The sequence below is a fragment of the Mauremys mutica genome, chromosome 2 (assembly GCF_020497125.1).
Source record: "Mauremys mutica isolate MM-2020 ecotype Southern chromosome 2, ASM2049712v1, whole genome shotgun sequence".
Taxonomy (NCBI): domain Eukaryota; kingdom Metazoa; phylum Chordata; order Testudines; family Geoemydidae; genus Mauremys; species Mauremys mutica.
Window position 1 is genome coordinate 50307721 of NC_059073.1, and position 19209 is coordinate 50326929.

The 19209-nt window shown below is 41.4% G+C and overlaps 1 protein-coding gene across 3 annotated transcripts in view; it reads right to left on the minus strand.

Moving 5' to 3' along the window:
• Positions 1 to 254: 254 nt before the first annotated feature.
• The window catches only part of CPNE3 (copine 3), a 75016-nt gene continuing 56061 nt past the window's right edge, over positions 255 to 19209 (minus strand). For all 3 annotated transcript variants that reach the window (XM_045004497.1, XM_045004496.1, XM_045004498.1), the window contains 9 exons: positions 17560 to 17658; positions 13385 to 13471; positions 12440 to 12499; positions 11313 to 11446; positions 8970 to 9024; positions 8819 to 8870; positions 7840 to 7973; positions 4029 to 4265; positions 255 to 677 (listed from right to left, as the gene is read on the minus strand). In XM_045004497.1, coding sequence (XP_044860432.1) covers positions 567 to 677; positions 4029 to 4265; positions 7840 to 7973; positions 8819 to 8870; positions 8970 to 9024; positions 11313 to 11446; positions 12440 to 12499; positions 13385 to 13471; positions 17560 to 17658 — 969 coding nt within the window. In that variant the 3' untranslated portion in view covers positions 255 to 566. The remainder of the gene's footprint in view (positions 678 to 4028; positions 4266 to 7839; positions 7974 to 8818; positions 8871 to 8969; positions 9025 to 11312; positions 11447 to 12439; positions 12500 to 13384; positions 13472 to 17559; positions 17659 to 19209) is intronic.

Below are 19209 nucleotides of genomic sequence, written 5' to 3' on the forward strand. Positions count from 1 at the left end.
AGGGTTCCAGGGGGAGGACAGGGAGCAGGGGGCGGTTGGATGGGGGCAGAAGTTCTGGGGCAGTCAGGGGCCGGGGAACAGGGGTAGTTGGATAAGCGTGGGAGTCCCGGGGGGCCTGTCAGAGGGTGGAGGTGTGGATAGGGGTCGGGGGGGGTTGGATAAGTGTGGGAGTCCTGGGGGGGCCTGTTAGGGGCGGGGGTGTAGATAGGGGTCGGGGCAGTCAGGGGACAAGGAGCAGGGGGAGTTGGATGGGTCAGGGGTTCTGAGAGGGGGGCAGGAAGTGGGAGGGGGCAGATAGGGGGTGGCAGCCAGGCTGTTTGGGGAGGCACAGCTTTCCCTACCCAGCCCTCCATACAGTTTTGCAACCCCAATATGGCCCTCGGGATACATCTTTGTGTCAAGTAAAAAAAACTGGCAAAGTACGTTTCCATGCAAAAGCAAACGGACATTAACATGTATGAATCAATGTACAAAAAAAAGTCTCAAGACCCAAATCCATTGACATGCGGGAGTTGCAGGAATCCCAACTGGGTTAGCCTCACTCGCCTCTCCCACTCAGTGCTCTCTCACTTTGCGGCAGGATTCTTGGGAGGCTGCAGTTTGTATGTGCTGAAGTAGTTTACCACTTGCTGAGGCACTTCTGCCAGGACACACTGAGACAGAGCTTCTTTGGGAGCCTTATTAAAAAAAGAATATCAACCTTCAGTCTTAACTGGTCAGAGGAGACCTTAAAAGTTTAGGTGTCATCTGTTAAATTTGTCCAAACAGAGAATCTACAGCATTTCTCACAGGAATTTGCTACAGTGCCTTTGGAAAAAAAGCTTCCCCGCCCATCTTTACCTTTCCAGTCCTACTAAGCAGCAGCATGCTGCGAAGCAGCTGATTACCTCCCTCCTCTGCAGTGGAGGTTGCCTGTGTGTGGCATATGCAGTTTATAAAGTCTTTTGGGATCCACCAGGATAAAATACACTGGAGTAAATTTTTAGCCATGTCAATAAAATCTCTGCTATGCAAAGTTAAAGTGACAGAAGTTAAGCAGCTGAGGTTGGTTAAGTGAGTTTTCATCCTCATCCTATTGTCCCAACCCTCATCTGCAGTAAATGCATTTCTTGTTCTGCAGTGCAATTCCTCTTAGGTATAGTTAGTTTGTATTTCAAGATCAAACCTGTGATACTAGAAAAAGGAAAGTTTGTGTAACTGAAAACCAGATTTGAGTACATCAGTTCTATACCTGAGTAATCGTGACTGCACTGCACTAATTGGCAAATTAATTTACAACTTTCTTCTAGTCTCAATCCGATATATTCAGGGTTGGCTTTTTGAGTCCTTCTTTTCCATTCTAGTCTGTCTTCAAGCAGTTCCCTGGAAACTCTACAGCTAATCAAATACTTTCATATAACATCCAGCCATCTAGTTTGGATCTTCTAAATGCTTCTCTTACGCTCTACTAAGAGTAACACAGTTTCCTAGATATTCTTCCAATCTTTTTTTCACATGCCCAAACCATCTAAACCTGGATTCCTTCAGCTTTTGTATAAACTAGTACCACCTTCTCATTTCCCATAATTTGCTCATTCTGAATATGGTCCAACCATATAACTCAGATGCATCTATCTGAACATTTTCATTTCCATTCAAGACGTGCTCGTGTCTCTCTCTCTCAGTGCCCAGCATTCACACCATACAAAAGTGCAGGGCTAATTACTGTCTTGTAGATCTTGCTTTTCAAGTTAATAGGCATCCTCCTATTGCAGGCAACTCCACTTACTTCCTTCCATTTAGTCCATGCCTTCCCTGTTCTGCTTATAAGTTAGTCATGGAGTTTACCATTATCCTGTACTATCTCGCCTAAATAATTAACTTCTATACCTTTGGTAGTGACTGGTCCCCAAGACTTACGTTTCAGGAAGATGACGAGACTATCAGCGAATCTACAGACCATATACTGTTTTATTTCTGCTCATTTTCATGTAATTTCTTTCAAGTATGCATCACTCTAAATCTTCGTCATTTTTGCTCTGCCCTACGAACATGACATGACCTGCACAAAGCACACGCTACTCTTTGGCTATTTTCTTAAAGTGCATCGAGCACCAATGTGAACAAAAGGCCTTGATGTACTTTGACTTTTATTAGAAATTGTTCAGTTTCTTTGACTGGCCTTCTAACTGCGGTAACAGCACCAGTGTACATGTCCTAGAGGAGTTTGATATGGTCTTCACATATCTGTTTCATTCTCATACACCATCAGATGACTTCTTTCGGAAGGCAAGCCTTCTCAAGAACAATGAACACTACGTAAAGGGTTTCTCTCCTCTTTTCTCTGCATTAAGATTGCTTGTGGAAAACATATAAAGACAGCATTGTTGACTTGCCTGGTATGAATCCAAACTGATTGTCACTGACTTATTTCTCGTCAGTCTTACGAATAACAGTGTCTCAGACCTTCATGGTGTGGCTCATGGAGTTTAATGCTGCAGTTACCACAGTCTTGTGTGTCTCCTTTTTCCTTAAATATTGGTAACAATGTGCTCTTTCTCCAGACATCAGCTGAGTCCTCTTAATGAAATTAAGCAATTGTATCAATATGTTCATGCCTCCCTGCCCCAGGCACTTCCATATTTCTCCTGGTATGCCATTGGGGCTGAGAGCTCTCTTATTTTTTATGTTGCTCAATAATTCTTCAACTTCTTCTTGGATTGGTACCACCAGAACCTTGTTTGGTTTTATCATATGGCATGGTTCTCTTGGATGCTCTTCAATCATAAATCTTTAACAGTAATTCTGCCATTCCTTAATCTGGTCTCATTGGTTAACATATTTCCACTTCCATCTTTAAGTACTTTGACCGCACCAATGTCTTTAGTTCTCTTATCACTGGTCTTTTCCAGTCTATATATTTTTCTCTCTCGCCTTTCTTCATTTCAAGACAGGTATATAACCCTTCCAGGGCTTTAGCCTTAGCAGCTACCACCACCACTTTTTTGTTTTTTAGCTTTTTTATATTCCTGAAAATCCTGCTGTTAGAGTGTTGCTTGCCAAAATTTAACACACTTTTTAGTCTCCAACTAAGGATGGCACTTTAAGTAATCTTTGCAGATTACTACCTTCCCCCACATCAGTATGCCCAAACAAATAGTGGAAATCAAGGAAAACTGGTGTGTTATTTTAATATGAGCTTTTTACCAGGAGGGGCCGGGGGCAATAGAACAGAGCATAAAATGTACAAAACAAGAACTAGGAAGTGAGCACCTTTGAAGCTGAGATGTTTTATCTGCCAGTTTTACTTTCCCCAAATTATTTATTTGTATATATCTTTGCAAAGGCTATATGACCCAATGTCAACAGTATTTGTATGCTGGATTCCATCTATTGGGTTGCACACTAAATAGAGCTTCCCCACCATTTTGTTTGTCTCTCTGCAAAGAGGGTTTTATTTGCTTTAATAAAACTACCTCAGCAGGGGCACTATATATCAGAAAATGACTCCCTCACCTTCACACACAAAGATTTGTTTATCAACTGATCCAGTGCATGCACACAGGGCTCAATTCTAATCTTAATCCAGATTTACACAGCCAGGCAACTCCACTGACTCAAATGGAAATAATCTTAGGTGAAGTCAGAAACATGCTCATTTTCTCCTCCGACAGGACACCAGCATTGGTTTAATTATGCTGAACTGCATATCAATTCTGAAGTAGATTTATAAATGACATGTCCTGAAAAGACTGGTTAGAGAGAGAGAGAGAGAGAGGATTGCTAAACCAGGAACAGGTCACCTTTTTTGATCAAAATGATTTACTGGCAGTTCCACAGATGAGCTGGTAGGCTTTCATCTCTTCCTAGCAGCTGATACGAAAGCCATACCTCACTGCTAGCTGAGAGAGTGTTTTCAGGAGGCTTTAGACCTCATTCCAGGGCCAGTCCATGTATAAACCCACAGTGGAAATAGGACCACAAGTATTTACAAGTTATGAAATCTAGTGTATTTCCCTGGTACGTATTCAATAAGGAATGATACTTACACTTTGGAACTGCCTAAATGGCACAAACTGTACAATGTCTCTGATAGCTGGCTCTCCAGTTGGGGACCTGAGACTTCCATTGTCACCATCAAGAAACTCCATGGCACTGAAATCAGCTCCTCCAACGCCAACAATGATAATGGACATGGGAAGCTTTGCGGCATTAACTATGGCAGATCTGGTTGCATCAAGGTCTGTTATCACACCATCCGTGATGATTAGGAGCACAAAATATTGCTGTCAAATCAATATGCACTTTGTTACAATTGAGAACAGCAGAAGAAAAAATATTGCATACATGCATGCAACAGGTTTACAGGGCATAGAATGATAACTTTTCAATATGTGAAGCTTATTCTTTGCAATCAAGCATCTAAACTTGATTCTGGTCTCTTCTGCCTGGTCCAAAAACCCCAACCCTAACTCTCCCTCCCCACAAAGCAAAACACACATTCACTGCAAAGCATAGAAGGCCCTTATGTCCAGCTGGCAGCAATCTAAAGCAGCCACGTTGAAAAGCTATCCTCAGATCTCAACTACAATGTCACTCAAACATAGGACACAGATTTTGTTGGGCAGGAGCTGAATGCAAGTTTAACTGAATATTTTCCTTTACGATCTATTTTGAAGTAACATCTTTGAAAAATGTAAATATAAAACCTTGCCCAACACAGCCACAGACGCCCCAACACATAAGCCAGAGTACCAAGAAAAAAAAAGGAAGAAACCCTCCTGTATGTACTGTAGTTAGGACTTCACAAAATACTGATCAAAACAGTCTTTGTCCTGAGTGCTGAAAAAACCAGACAATATGCCTGATTTTTTTAGGGCAACAAATGCTATAGCAGCACTGCTGCAGATACACTTTTGTAGCACTGTACTGTAAACACTTATTACAGCAATGGAAGGGGTTTTTCTTGTCACTACTTGAGCAGCAGTAGCTAAACTGACAGAAGAATTCTGTCAATGTAGCTGCATCTATAATTGGGGATGAAGGTGACCTAACTACGTTGCACAGGAAGTAAAATTTTTCACAGCCTCGAGTGATGCAACTAGATCAACCTAAGTTTAGGTGTAGACCAGGCCTTAATATCATACCATCACAGCCAGTCAGCGGTTGAAAGGGGTTCTTCTAACATAAGTGTCTAATATGAAGAGTTCACCTAGCACCAGTTCTATACTTCAAGGAAGTTTCAGATTTCTAAAGAAAAATTACATGAGATACTGGGTTGGATTATTAGAAAACAGGTGGATTCTTTTAAATACATATACTCCCTTCGTTGCTTCAAATTCCTACACAAATTTCCTCTACTATACCTGCATGCCAGCTGTTTTCTAGGATTAACTGGCAAAATCTGCAATCTGTTTTTGGTGTTTTATGTAAGTGAGCTAAATTTCAAATGGGAGCCAATAGCCTACAGTACATATCTAGAACAGATAACCAGGTTTTGACTTCAAATCTGTTTGGCTGTACAGTGACAAAAACAGATATTTGTAATAAGCAAACTTAGTGCTCTTCAACAGAAAAACCTTGAGTACTGAGTTCCAGTAGAGGGTTACAAGTTTGTCAGCTCAAATTTGCAAGTATGGAGGGTATCAACAGGGAAAGGCTTTCAGAAAGTGTTCAAGGTACAAACCTAGCAAGGATACCCAATTCTCCATTTGTCCCCAGATATCAATATTAAGTCAATTATGACACAGTTGTGAGCTGAAGAATATTCTTGGTAACAGCATGCAAATAAGTAACATCCTCCTCACTGTGCTTTTAGAATCTGTATCTACTATTGCTACAATCAATAGTTTATAAAACCTGGATTAAGTCAGGTTTCTGTATTATGTTGTTTGACAAATCTTAAATGGAAGGCTCACATCTCCATTGTTACAATTAAACTCCATTCAAGTTTCTTTTTGGTGGGTTGCCACCATCTCGCCACCCCACTTGCTCTGGGCGGGGATTCAGTTCCAGGGACAAACCACCACAACTAAATTGAGACCTGCATAAATTTGCTAAACTTCGATTTTCACACTTTTATCTAGTTTATTTTAGGAACTTCAGGCTTAAACTATATTTATAGACTTAAACTATAATTAATCTTCTGATTGCTTTTACCAAGATATGCTCTTCAGTAGCTCCCCCTTGGCTCCCTCCATATCTCTTCTCTACCTTGTCTCATTGTTCTCTCTCTCTTCACACTACTACTTGTTCCCCACCACTTTGTCCTTCCCCCTCTATAGCTCCCTCCAGCTCTACTTTCTCCACATCTGCCATGATGTCTACAAAACCCAGCCTGCTGATCATGACTGGACAGTTGATAAGCTGTGCTCATTCCTCTTCCTCCCCATCTCTTTTCCTAATCCTTCTAACCTCAATTAAAAACAAAAACACAAACCAAACACTTTTACAATACATGTAACTAATGAAGCTGGGCCAATTCTTCATCAGGCTCATTTGCCTATATGTTGTATCCACATCCTCAGCTTATCCATTTGTTTGTCTCATTAGATTGGAGGCACTTCAGAGCAGAGAGAGTGTCTTTTCCAAGACAGAAAAATGCCCAACACACTAGGGCCCTATTACTATTACAAGATGTCCAATTTATACGGTTGCCAACCCTCCAGGACTGTCCTGGAATCTCCAGGAATTAAAGATTACACTTTCATTAAACATTATGTCATGTGATGAAACCTCCAGGAATATGTCCAACCAGAATCGGCAACCCTATGTCCAAAGTACAGTGTCATGGTTAGTGTGCTCATTTGCATATGAATACTGAGTTCTTTTCCAGGATCCAGCTAACTCACAGCAGTGCTGCCATCTGAGCTCTGGGAACAAAGTGGAAAAGTTTAGAGCAGTGGTTCTTAAGCAGAGGTATGCATACCCCTGGGGGTATGAAGAGGTCTTCAAGGGGGTCATCAACTCATCTAGAGTTTTACAACAGGCTACATAAAAAGCACTAGCAAAGTCAGTACAAACTAAAATTTCATACAGACAATGACTTGTTTATACTGGTCTATATGCTATATACTGAAATGCAAGTACAATATTTATATTCCAATTGATTTATTTTAGAATTCTATGGTAAAAATGAGAAGGTAAGCAACTTTTCAGTAATTTGCTGTGACACTTTTGTATTTTTAGGTCTGATTTTGTAAGCTAGTAGTTTTTAAGTGAGGTGAAATTTGGGGGTAAGACAGACAAATCAGACTCCTGAAAGGAGTAGAGTAATCTGGAAAGGTTGAGAGCCACTGGTTTAGAAGACTGGAGTTCATTCTATGTGTTACTTGCTGCTTTGGACTGTAGGTCATAACAAGGGACAAAGAGATAAGCATGTTGCTGTTTGCGACAGCCAAACCACAGCCAGACAGTCAGTTTTAGTCTTACATGACTCTTGTGCAATCCTGTCTTGGTCACGTTAAGTAACGTGTGTCTCAGTTTATCCTCTGTAAAATGAGGATTACACTTGCCTCTCACTTGAGGCGAAATGCTGCCCTAAAATGTGTGTGTATTCCAGAATTCACACTAGATTCTTAACGTTTGTAAAGTGCTCTGAATGTCATGGATGAAAAGTATTTTTTTTTAAATTGACATTCCTATCAGAGAATAAGCTTCATCTGGATTCTTGTTATGCACAATCCGTGAGGAAGCTGTGGCATCCATAAAGCTTAATGGTACCAAATGTAACTTCACAGGGTAAGTGGATAACAAATAAGATTGGCACACTTCCAAGCACAAAGAGGGGATATGAGTAGTGTATTGCATGGAAAGAAAGAATAAAGGAGGGGAACATGTACACTAAGATAAAGTACTTACTGATGCTGTCTGTTGCTGTGCAGCTGCACCAGCAAATTTAGCCACATGGTTTATTATTGGAGAAAAATTGGTTGGCCCATATAATTTTATTTGAGGAAGGCAGGCCCGGTATGCATCAATAATGCCTTGGATTCCTTAAGAAAACAAATGGTTAAGTCTTAATATTTCATGTTAATGTTGCATTGCTATTCTGAGGCACTCAACTGTCCTGACACCTCCTTAGGTGCCAGACATCTAGGGTAGCACAAAGTTATTTAAAATTAAGATAATGATAAAGGAAGTTGTATGTTTTAGGTGAACAGAGGCCTTTTATCAGGCCATAGCCTTAAAGTCAAGATTAGCTCTTGTGAATGTCAAGGTTAAAAAGGTTGTTTAGGTGGTCAAATATCACAATCCTGAAATCTGACTACCTAGTTTATAACAGTTCTGCTCAGTTTAGAACATGTCCTTATTAGCAGTCTAAGCAGAGAGGCAAAGACTAAATGGTCAGAGAATGAACCACCTTCTCACTCCTAGGGGCGGTCCCCTCCACACCAGCAATGAGGTACCTTGGCCTACTGGTATGGGAGAAGCCTACACTGCTGCTACCCCAAGGTAGGTGTGCTGTGAAATTTCAAAGAAGAAAAAGAACCAAAGGCTACTTCACACAAGTAAGGATATGTAGCAGGAAATTCTAGCCTGGTTACTGATTGAAGTTCCTTGTCTATTTAACTAAGCCAGCCTGCTTAATCAGAAGCCTCACAAATGCTCTGATTAGCAAAGAGCATCTCCTTCCTTCCCATCTCTTCACGGATTTTGAAGACCATATTCTGAATAGGTCACACATTTCTTCTAATCAGAGACTTTTCTATACAAATTAACATCTACTGCCACAACCTTTACTGCTGTTGTATTAATGGTGCCAGATTAAACATACTACCATGAGGCGGTTAAGCAGTACCTAGCAGAAACAAGACTCTTGATACTTTCTAAGACTTACCAGTGCAGAATGGATTTGATGGGTTAAAGTTTAACGGAAACTCATGAGATACCTGTCAATACATGGAAGAGATGTTCAGGTTTTACACATGCACATGTCATCATTGAGTAAGTTGTTTTAGATTAGGAAGCAAATTTACACATTTGGTTACCTGAAAGGAAGGTGGAATCTGTGCACCAAATCCAAAGGCTGGAAACATTTTATCTCTGAAAAAGCAATTTAAGAGCAAATGAAGTAGTTGTTTCCCTTTAGACTCTGTTCACAATTCAAAACAATTTAACTAATCCTAGTCATAATTTTAAAGCTGTTTATTAGAAATCAACAGGCAGAGTTAAGTGGAAATTTCCCCTGTGTAAAGGCCAAATCAGGTCAGCAGGGAGAATTTCTTTAATGTCCAAGTCAGCAGGGCACCTAGGAAATTAGCATTTAAAAATCTTACTATGAAAATGTGTTATGGCTGCAAATGCTCTGCTGGCTTTTGTTTAGCATTTGTCATGAGATAATCTGAGCCATGAAAACCGTAGCAGCTACTACCTACCACAGACTATCAAGTGCGCAGACCATTGAGTTTGGAGATACTGCTCCTGGGGGGAATTCTGCACCACTGCACATATGCAGACTTCATGTCCCCCACAGATTTCTTTGCTTCCCTGCAGAAAAATGACTTTCTGACAGGGAAGTAAAGGGAAGCCATAAGAGCAGTCATGCGACCGTCCCCAGCAGTATGTTTTGGGTGCCAGGGCAGCCGTCACAGAGGTAAATCACTGTGGGGCAGGGGATGGGACTAGGAAAGACTCGGCTGGTGGCTCCCACCTTGTGCTGGGCTGAGCTGCTAGTCCCAGCTCGGCTGGGGAGGACAGGACTTCCTCTTCCGCTGCACTGCATCCACCCACCCCACTGAGCCCCGAACAGCTGCACCTGGATCCCCACCCCACTGAGCTCCACTCCTCCAGCATCTGGACCCCGCTCCCGACCCTCCACACCCAGACCCCCCTACCAAGCTCTATCTCCCACACACCCAGAACCCTACCCCCCCGCTGAGCCCCAACCACCTTCACCTGGACCCCCCTGCAGAGCCTGCTGCACCCATAACCTCCCCAACAAGCCCCTGTGCATCCAGATTCCTTTGGCACCTGGATCCCCCACTGAGCCATCCACACCCAGATTGCTCCCACAGAATTCTCTCAACCCACACTAGGATCCCCCACACTAAGCCCCTCTACACTTGGATCCCGCTCAGCTGAGCCTGCTTGCCCACACCTGGTGCACTTGGCATGGCAGGGCAGGGTCCTGGTGTGTGTCAGGGTTGGGTGCAGCCTCACTGCTGAGTCCATGTCGGGGGGGGGGGGGGAGGGCGGAAGGGAGGAGGAGGGGAGAAGGGAGAGGAGGAGGAATCTGCAGAGTAATCTCCAACTTCTGTGCAGCCACTGGCCTGTGCTCACCAATGCCATGCTGGAGCTCCCACATTTATTTCACAAATAAAATTTGCAGAATTTTAAAATTGTGTGCAGAATTTTTAATTTTTTGGCGTAGAATGCCCCTAAGGGTAAGATACTGACTGAGGAACGGATTGTACTAAGTTTGGTGAATTCTGGGCCCTCTCAAGGGAATATCATCCTAGATCAACGAGGAGTTACTATTGGACACATCTCCCAGTCCTAGGCCCCCATCTCATCATTCAAATTCCTTCTATCATTAATACTGACTTTCCATGATGCCCACAAACTGTACTCATGAAAATCCTCCATGTCACGTTAGAAGAGAGATTCAAGATTAAAAACAAACCATAAACCCCTACACTTGTTCTCTGGGTCTCCCAGTGTGACCGCTCAACTGCATCCCAGACTGTAAGCTCCATGGAGAACAGACTGTCTTCATATCTGTGTCACAGAATCAGAGTTGGAAGGGACCTCAGGAGGTCATCTAGTCCAACCCCCTGCTCAAAGCAGGACCAATCCCCAGACAGATTTTTACCCCAGTTGCCTAAATGGTGCCCCTCAAGGATTGAACTCACAACCCTAGGTTTAGCAGGCCAATGCTCAAATCACTGAGCTACCCCTTCCCGCGTATCCTGAACACACTGTTGGTATTTAAGCAGATAATATCTGCACTGCCACTTCCTGGCTCTGCCAAGGAATCTCAGAGATAGCTAAATTGACAGATTTGCACCTCCATCCACTTAGAGAAAATGTCACTCAGGTACCTGTAGTATGCCTTGACCACCTTATGCAGAGTCACGTGGAATGTAGCTACACACAAGCCAAAATAGACTGTACCCTTTCTCCCCAGTCGCCCTGGGCAAAGGGTGAGAGTTCATTCAAAGAGGAGAGGATAAAATGGAAGAGAAAATATGAAAGGATTTTTATTCATGCTCTTTTATTTCCAGTACTTTCAGCTCTACAGCTTCTATTATGAGCTGTTTAGGGGGGTCTGCAATACTTACACGCCCAGATTCTACAACACACATTTGAAAATGAGATAAGTTAAAACTTACGCATCATAGTCCTGAATGACCATTCCTACAGACCAAATGGCTGTCAGGTATTCATTAACCCCATTAGGGCTGATGAAATGTAGAGAGTCTGGTGAGCGAGGGTCTCCATTGGAGCCAGTAAAATCTATCCCCACCTGTCAAATGTAGCATTTGTATCAGTTAGCAGTGAGGGGAAACTGGGTTCCTAATCTCAGGCAAAATTAAACTGACAAAAAAAATAAGAACTGGTACATGTAATCATTTGTCAGCTGCCATATTTATACCATATTATTGAACATTAGAACCTTGTTTAAGGAATGTACCCTACTCAAACATCATGAAGCTGTGGTTCCTCATGGGGACTGGTTGGCTTTCCGCCTATCAGCTGCTGTCTTATATAGGTCTTAAATGAAAGCATTCACCATCTTCTCCATGGTTGTGAAATGGTCTCAGCCTCCTTCCAAGTGGAAGCTACTCAAGGAATACCACAACAGTTAAAAATTCACAGATACCCTTGCTGAAAGACCAGCCAGACACTGATCTTCTCTGGGTGAGGGCTGAGGAACATTGCCAGGGTGCAAAGAGCTTACATTGCTACTGTCTGTGTCGTACCAGTTTTGTGAATTAAACCATTTAAGGGTCTGATCCCATGTTAAGGCCTATGTATGTTGCTCAGACTGTGCATAGGGGCCTTGAAGCCATCCTATATAGGCAGCTGAAGATTATTCTGGCATGGGGAAATCCTTGGCAGATGTAGACCTACCACAACAAGCTCTACGTGACCACCTCCAGGTGTAATGGATGTGTTAGGAGTGAACAGAACTACAGACATTCCCAGATTAGATCAGCTTAATGGCTGCCAAGCAAACTACATTTGTGATGAGATGGTGTAAGACAAACCCAAGCAACACAGTTATATCCAGCACTGACTGGGCACATCTGAAGATTCAGAACTCATGTCTGATGTTAGGAGTCTATCATATTTCAGAACTTTCCAGGTAACCGTTAACGAAACAGGCCAGAGGGCCTCTGGAAATATGGGCTTACGCTTCATCTGCTACAAAAATAAACATGCGATTAAGAAAATCCATAACACATTACAGCTTACGCTGAAAAATAAAGCAATTTTGTACACATAAAGTACTTACAGTGAAATTCAGCTGACATCCTCCCATGATGTAATCAAGGAATGTGCATTCCACTATAATCTAAAAGGAAACACATTGGTTTCAGCAAAACCCAAAAGACTGACGCAACTTCTTAATTTCCTGAAGGCCTAGTTTTGCTTCCCATACTGATATAAAGCAGTAACTTTACTCCACAAGTAGTGCTTCTAGATTTCACTGAGAGTATTCAATAAATAAGGTACTATGCACTCTGCGTGCCAGTACTGGGCCCCTTATAACTACATTTAAACAGGATCTGGGTACATGGAGAAAATTCATATCAGGGAAATATTTCTTACATTAACTAGTGTTCAGCTAGTAAGGAAATCGATACTATGGTACCTATTAATTAATTGCTAGGAAGTTTAGTGCTTTTTGTGTTTAAGACAATGCAAATCACCACTTCCCTCATCATTCCATGATACATGCAAATAGAATTTCAGAAGGCTGTTTTATTATTTAGGACCTGAACACCCCCACTTCCCACCTTAAGATGATACTAGATGAGGAATTCCTTTACTTAACTAGTAAGATCATCCTGCTGAAAATAAGGTTATGGAGGTTTGATATTTAAAATGTCTATTTCTAAACCAAAAGATCTTGTATAAAACAGTAACTTTCACTTGCTTGCAATCTCCTGTATAGAAAACTAAGTCAAACTCTCTATAGAAAAATACAGTAGTAATATTAACTGTATTCTGAGTCTATGTAAAGCAATAATATTTTACTTTGTCCCGGTACTGCTTCTACAACATTCAAAGCAATACTATCATCTTATAGACTCAAATCTTTCTGCAGTTTTCATACATTTTACTGTTACTTACACTTGGGGTGGTTGAGGCATGTTAGATCAGAGATGTTGTACCTGGACATTTGTAAATAAAGAAAACTCAATAGAGTTAAAAAATAAAAACCTTGAGTACCGACCTCACAGTGTTTCACACTCACGACACCAGAATTTTTGTAGCTTTTCTTCTTTTGTCTCTTCTTCTCATTGACGCATTCAAATTCAGCCTAAGGGAATGGAAAAAACAAGATTACAATCAGTACAATTTATGCAAAACATTTAAGTAATATCTATCCAGAGCTTTAAATACCTTTGCTTTACATTGAAAGTGCAGTCATTGGCTGTAAAACAAAAGCAAACCCATCCTCCTCAGAACTAGAAAAGAAAAACCCTACAGGGCAGGCACAAGTATCAGCCCTCTTTGTACCTTCTCTCCCATAAAGCTTCGGAAGAGAAAGGCTTTGTGCAGCTCTTGGGGATCACAGGGAGGGAGTGAATTCAAAAGTTCTGGACCATTGTCAGGTACTAGGCTGGATTAAGGCATAGCCCGAAGTAAAGCACATTGCAACTATTTTGAAGGCAAGAGGGGCATGGAACATGGTAGCAGCATCTGAGAAGAATGGTTGCATCTTCCTTGCCAAACAGATGAAAGAGCCACCGAGTTCTCTTCTGCTACAGGGTTGCTCAAAAGCAGCTGAGGATTCAACAGTAACCCAAGACTGCAAGCTCCAGTAACAAATGGCAGGAGCACACACTCTCCTATAAAGCAGCTCACTGATGCTTCCGTCTTCCCAACATCGCTTCCATTTTATGGAAATTGGATTTCAGCCAGCTAGTCCTCATTCTTTACTTGTATCTAGCAAACACCGAGTCGGGTATTCAATAGCACTGGTCATAAGTGTGTGTTTCTTCCATACGTTAAGCGTTCAAACTGATTTCTTAAGTCGTTTGGGGCTCCATTGCTTCCTAAGCCACAGGACAATGTTTTCATTCAACCAGTGAGGTTAAACCCAACAAGTGGTTGAGTTAAAAAAAAAAATCTTTGCAAAAACAAGCCTCTTGTACATTCTCAAGTCAGTCAGGAAACACCTGAGCTCCAAATCCTTCAAAATGCTAAGCCCCCTAAGCTTCCCCAGTGAGAAAAAGGGGAGCTCAGTCCCATTCAGGATTAGGCACATAAAAAATATTCCCTCCACTGGAATCAGTGGAGATATGTTGAGGGTAACAATCTGCAAACAGTTTCTGTAATGCAACAAGACATTAAATATTGCAATATTTTATTCTATTAGATTATTTCCTGTTTGTTGGTGGTTTACAGCATGGATAGAACATAACGGTAAGATATAATTAGAACTGAAACAAATTGTGGTACTTTATCACAGAGGCTAATCTAAACAGCCAGGTAATTTCCTGATTAAATTTTCCATATTTAACTCTGTCTTAAAATTAAAAAGAAGTCGTCTGTGAAAATGTATTAACTCCAACCACCATGTGGATTTTTGTTAAATCTTATAATTTTCATCAGCATGTCCTTCCACCACCATCCCAATCAAGCAGGCTCTCGCCAGAGAATTCTCTCAGCCTTTTCTTAATTTGTGGAGCACAGTCTGCATCTTATTTAAGACCAGATTCTTTTCAGTTACACTGGTGTTAAGATCAAGTAAATACAATGACTTCATTGAAATCATTCCAGGATTAACATGGGCATAACTAAGGGTATGGCTACACTTACAAATCTGCAGCGCTGGTAGTTGCAGCACTGGTCGTCCAGCTGTGCAGGGCCAGCGCTGGTGTGTGGCCACACTCACAGCTACCAGCGCTGGTGTGTGGCCACATTTGCAGTATTTGCAGCGCTGTTGGGAGTGATGCATTATGGGCAGCTATCCCAGCATTCAAGTGGCAGCAACGGTGCTTTTCAAAAGAGGGGGGTGGGGTGGGGTGGGGCGTAGTGTGACAGGGAGCGGGGGGGGGGGGAAGAGAGAGAGAGTGGATTTTTGGAGCCAACACTGTGTGTTAGCTTCCTGACTTGAAAAATCAGAACATGTTCCCGATCCCTTACCCTTAACTCTTAACTGCAAACAGCCTCCAGCCAACACGACTCCCTTTCTCCCCTCTGCCCCTGCTGTTTCTGTCAAGCAAACACTCACTCCCTGCCTGCCTCATTATCTCATTTGATTGTTCACAGATTGATCACAGCAAACAGGAGCTGTGTTTGTAGATAAACAGCTCCGGGATCAACGTATCAACGTTGATAGCTCCGGAGTTCACAACAAAACAAAGAGGCTGCATAACAAAACAAAGAGTAATTTATAAAAGCATTCTGGGATACATCCTTATACCCTGGAGGCCAATCACAGCGCTGGTGTGTGGCCACACTTGATGACCAGCACTGCAGCACCAGCGCTGGAATCCTTATTCCCCATGCTGAGTGAGGTGTACGGCCAGCGCTGCAGCCAGGGAGTTGCAGCGCTGGAAGTGCCCTGCAGGTGTGACCACTTACTAATTGCAGCGCTGGTGGAGGCTTTCCAGCGCTGCAACTCGCCAGTGTAGCCATACCCTAAGATGAGAATTGGGGTCTTACTAAATTCCACCTTACAGGACCTACCACCCAGCTTTATTCACACAGGAAATGCTTAATGTCAGACATGGTCCTAGTGGAGCCACTAAGTAAAGTTTTGCAGGATTGAGTCCCAGTTCTTTTTAAGCAAGAGATTTCTGGAGCTCAGTATTTCCTCGGTGTTGTTTTGTAGCTTTAATTCTCCGCCAGTCTCATTCTGGCACACGGATGGCTCTCTTTGACTGCATACAGCCAATGTGTGGTCAAGAAAATACACGTAAGGAAGAGCTTTCTTGAAGCATTTTCAAAAGAAGCATATGCAGATTACATCTTAACATCACACATTTTTTTAAAAAGCAGAAGATAGCAGCCTAGGTTATCAGAGGACAGATTAGGATGGAGCATTTTGATTCACATCAAATCAATTATACAGTGTGCTTCGGTGGCACAAAAGGGAGCTCACTATCTCACAGGATTAGGATCTTACAGAGAGCGTGGGCGCACTTAAAAAAAGCCACGCAGAAGTATGCTTCAGTTTTTTTTTTCAGTTTTGGCCCTAATGCAATAATTGGTTCAGTAAAATGGTACCATATTTTATTTAAATAATTAACTTACGAAACAGAAAAATCTTCATATGCTATAGCAAAAGAGTGGACTAAACAGTTTCATCCTTGCCCTTCAGTATTTGTTTGTGTAGTTTAATTACTATAGCAAGATGCACACTACTTTGCTTGTGGGGAAAAGCTGTATAAATGCCAGCCTGCTTCCGAGAATCTAGCAAGATGAGAAAAAGCACTAGAAATCGCCTGGAAGCAGATTACTTATGAGCAAATCACTTGCTGAAAATATTTACCAGTCCTGTAAAAGGAAGTGTTAGATTGTCCTCTGCTCAGTTTCGGGAAGTCTTCAGAAACAACTATTGGGGGAGCAACATGGCAGGAGCCGTGATTATAAAATATAAACACATTAGAAGTTAAATATTTATAATTAGTAGCTTTGAAGAGTTCAGTACACATACAATACTTCAGGATGCTTTTAGGTTCGATACCTGCATGCAGTGTACCTGATCACTGAACTATTTTTCAACTTATGTGCAATTAAAGAAAAATATGGTAGAATATTGCTTGGGACACAAGTCAATAAAAATAAAGAGATTCTAAGCTAAGGTAGCTGAGTGGCCTTTAAATGAAATTTATGAGGATGCAACCTGCCATGTTACAAGGTTTACAGCACTGTTAACGTTTCATAGCAAAATATATGGGATAGTGTGGTTTGAGTTTTTTTAAGAAAGGAAATAAAGAGCCAAACAAATGAAAACACTAGGTTGATTTCTGTGCACTAGTAGCTAAATCTTATAGTCTTATTTCAGATTTATTCAATTACTTACTAAAGTGAGCAAGAACCAAACCTGAAAATTAAGGATAAAGTAAAATATGAAAACAATAATTCAGGCTTTGGCCTTTTAACAGCAGTGATGGCAGATTGTAATCTGCATTTTGATGATTAGGGATTGGTGAAATTAATTTGGCCCGACAATTTTGATTTTCAGACACATGCCGTTACAAAAAACAACGAAGATATTAAAGACTGTAAAAGTGGATTTATAATGGAAATGCCAACTCAATCTGAACTGAATTGATGCTACAGGGACTGCCATAAGGCAGTTAAATATTCACAAAGATACTTTGTAGTCTTTGCTCAAAACGAATAAAGCAATTTCATAAAAATGCTCAAGAAACCTAGAGGCTTTGGACTTACCGGTGAGGATCGAGACGCTTCCTTCAGTTTTGACATTGTGGTTAGAAAACTCCCAATGAGATCATGAGACCCATCACTGTCATAATCATAGCACTCTACCTAAAATGAAGCATTATCCAGGATTAGCAATAGCCAATGCTCTACTGAAGTGATGTTGCAATGACACTTCTATAACCATGTATAAAAAAAACCTGCCTTTTTTCCCTGTTAGGATTTCAAGCGGGGCAGATGTTTGCCCCGTGCCATAGATTTAAATTAGTGGGGCACACATACAAGTGTCTAAGGCTAGGCTTTACCAACTGCAGAAAGGTAAGTGAGTCTCACCTCCTACTGGACCAAATCCTCCAAGCTGCTGAGCATCCTCATCTTCCACAGAAGTCAATGAGCATCAAGAGTTCAGCATTTTACAGGATCAGGTCCAATATGATTAGTTAGGGCTAATGCTACTATTTTATTCTGATCATTTTTAGGAAAAGTCACTCCATGGTGCCTAGTGTGTGCACCCTTCTGCCATTATAGAACGGAGACCTGATTTTCAGAGATACTGACATTCAACTCTTATTGATTTCAGTGGGAGATGTGGATAGTCAGTACTTCAAGGTCAGGCTCTGGGTGGTTAGCAGAAGAGCAAAAGCAAGTAGACTGCATTACTGATCCATAGAGAGGCTCAGAGACAGAGTTCAGTACCTTTCACTGCTGATAATAGCAGCTAGACTTGAGAGTTCTCTCAAGACCAGCAGTCTTTATCTGTAAATCCATAACTTCCTCAGAAATACTATGTTGGCTAAAATCCCTCTTTACCTGTATTTATAGCTCAGTGGTAAGACTTTACTGATCAAATCAATTCAACTTTAACCTTAATGCCTTTCCTTTCTCGGGTTATTCTTTTTGATTAACAGGGTGGGATGGCAGACTGTCAGTTATTTAGCCCAGTGGAAAAATAGAGCTGTTATTTTAACTTTTGTGAAGAACCTGCTTACATACATAAAAAAAAAGTAATAAAAATGAACAGGCTATGAATGTTCTCCAGAATGTCCTAATTATAATTCTGAATTAAGTTTGTATATTTAAACTGACATTGCACTAACCACCTCTGTCTATGAATGATTTTTTGCTCTGATTATAGGTAAGACAACTTACTAAAATAACAGCTTCCTAGTTCCAAAATTTCCATTGAAGCACCTTTTCATTATTTAGGATAAATATACAGACCCTGGACAAAAATTTTCCTAAACAGATTCAATCTAAGCCATACTGCTGTTCTCCATGCCCTTCGTTCCTACTCCCCATTAAGACAAAAAGTATTATACTGTACACTAGCACATTAACGTTATGTTTTCTTTAACATTTCATTACTGACCGAACAAAAAAAAAAAATTAACTACCTAATAAAACCTTGGGCTTCGAGAGAAAACAACTGCCTGCATAACACATTGGATAACACATTTCATATTTCTACATTACTGCCTTTTAGATTGCAAGCTCTACAGTGCAGAGACTGTGCCACCTTCTGTTGGCACAGCTCCTAGATATGTTTTGGCTACCACTGTAATAAAATACGTAATACATGCACATGCATTGAACACCAATTCATTGTGCATACAAGCAACAACAGTATCACAGATGGAGAAACAAATTTCATACACAGGC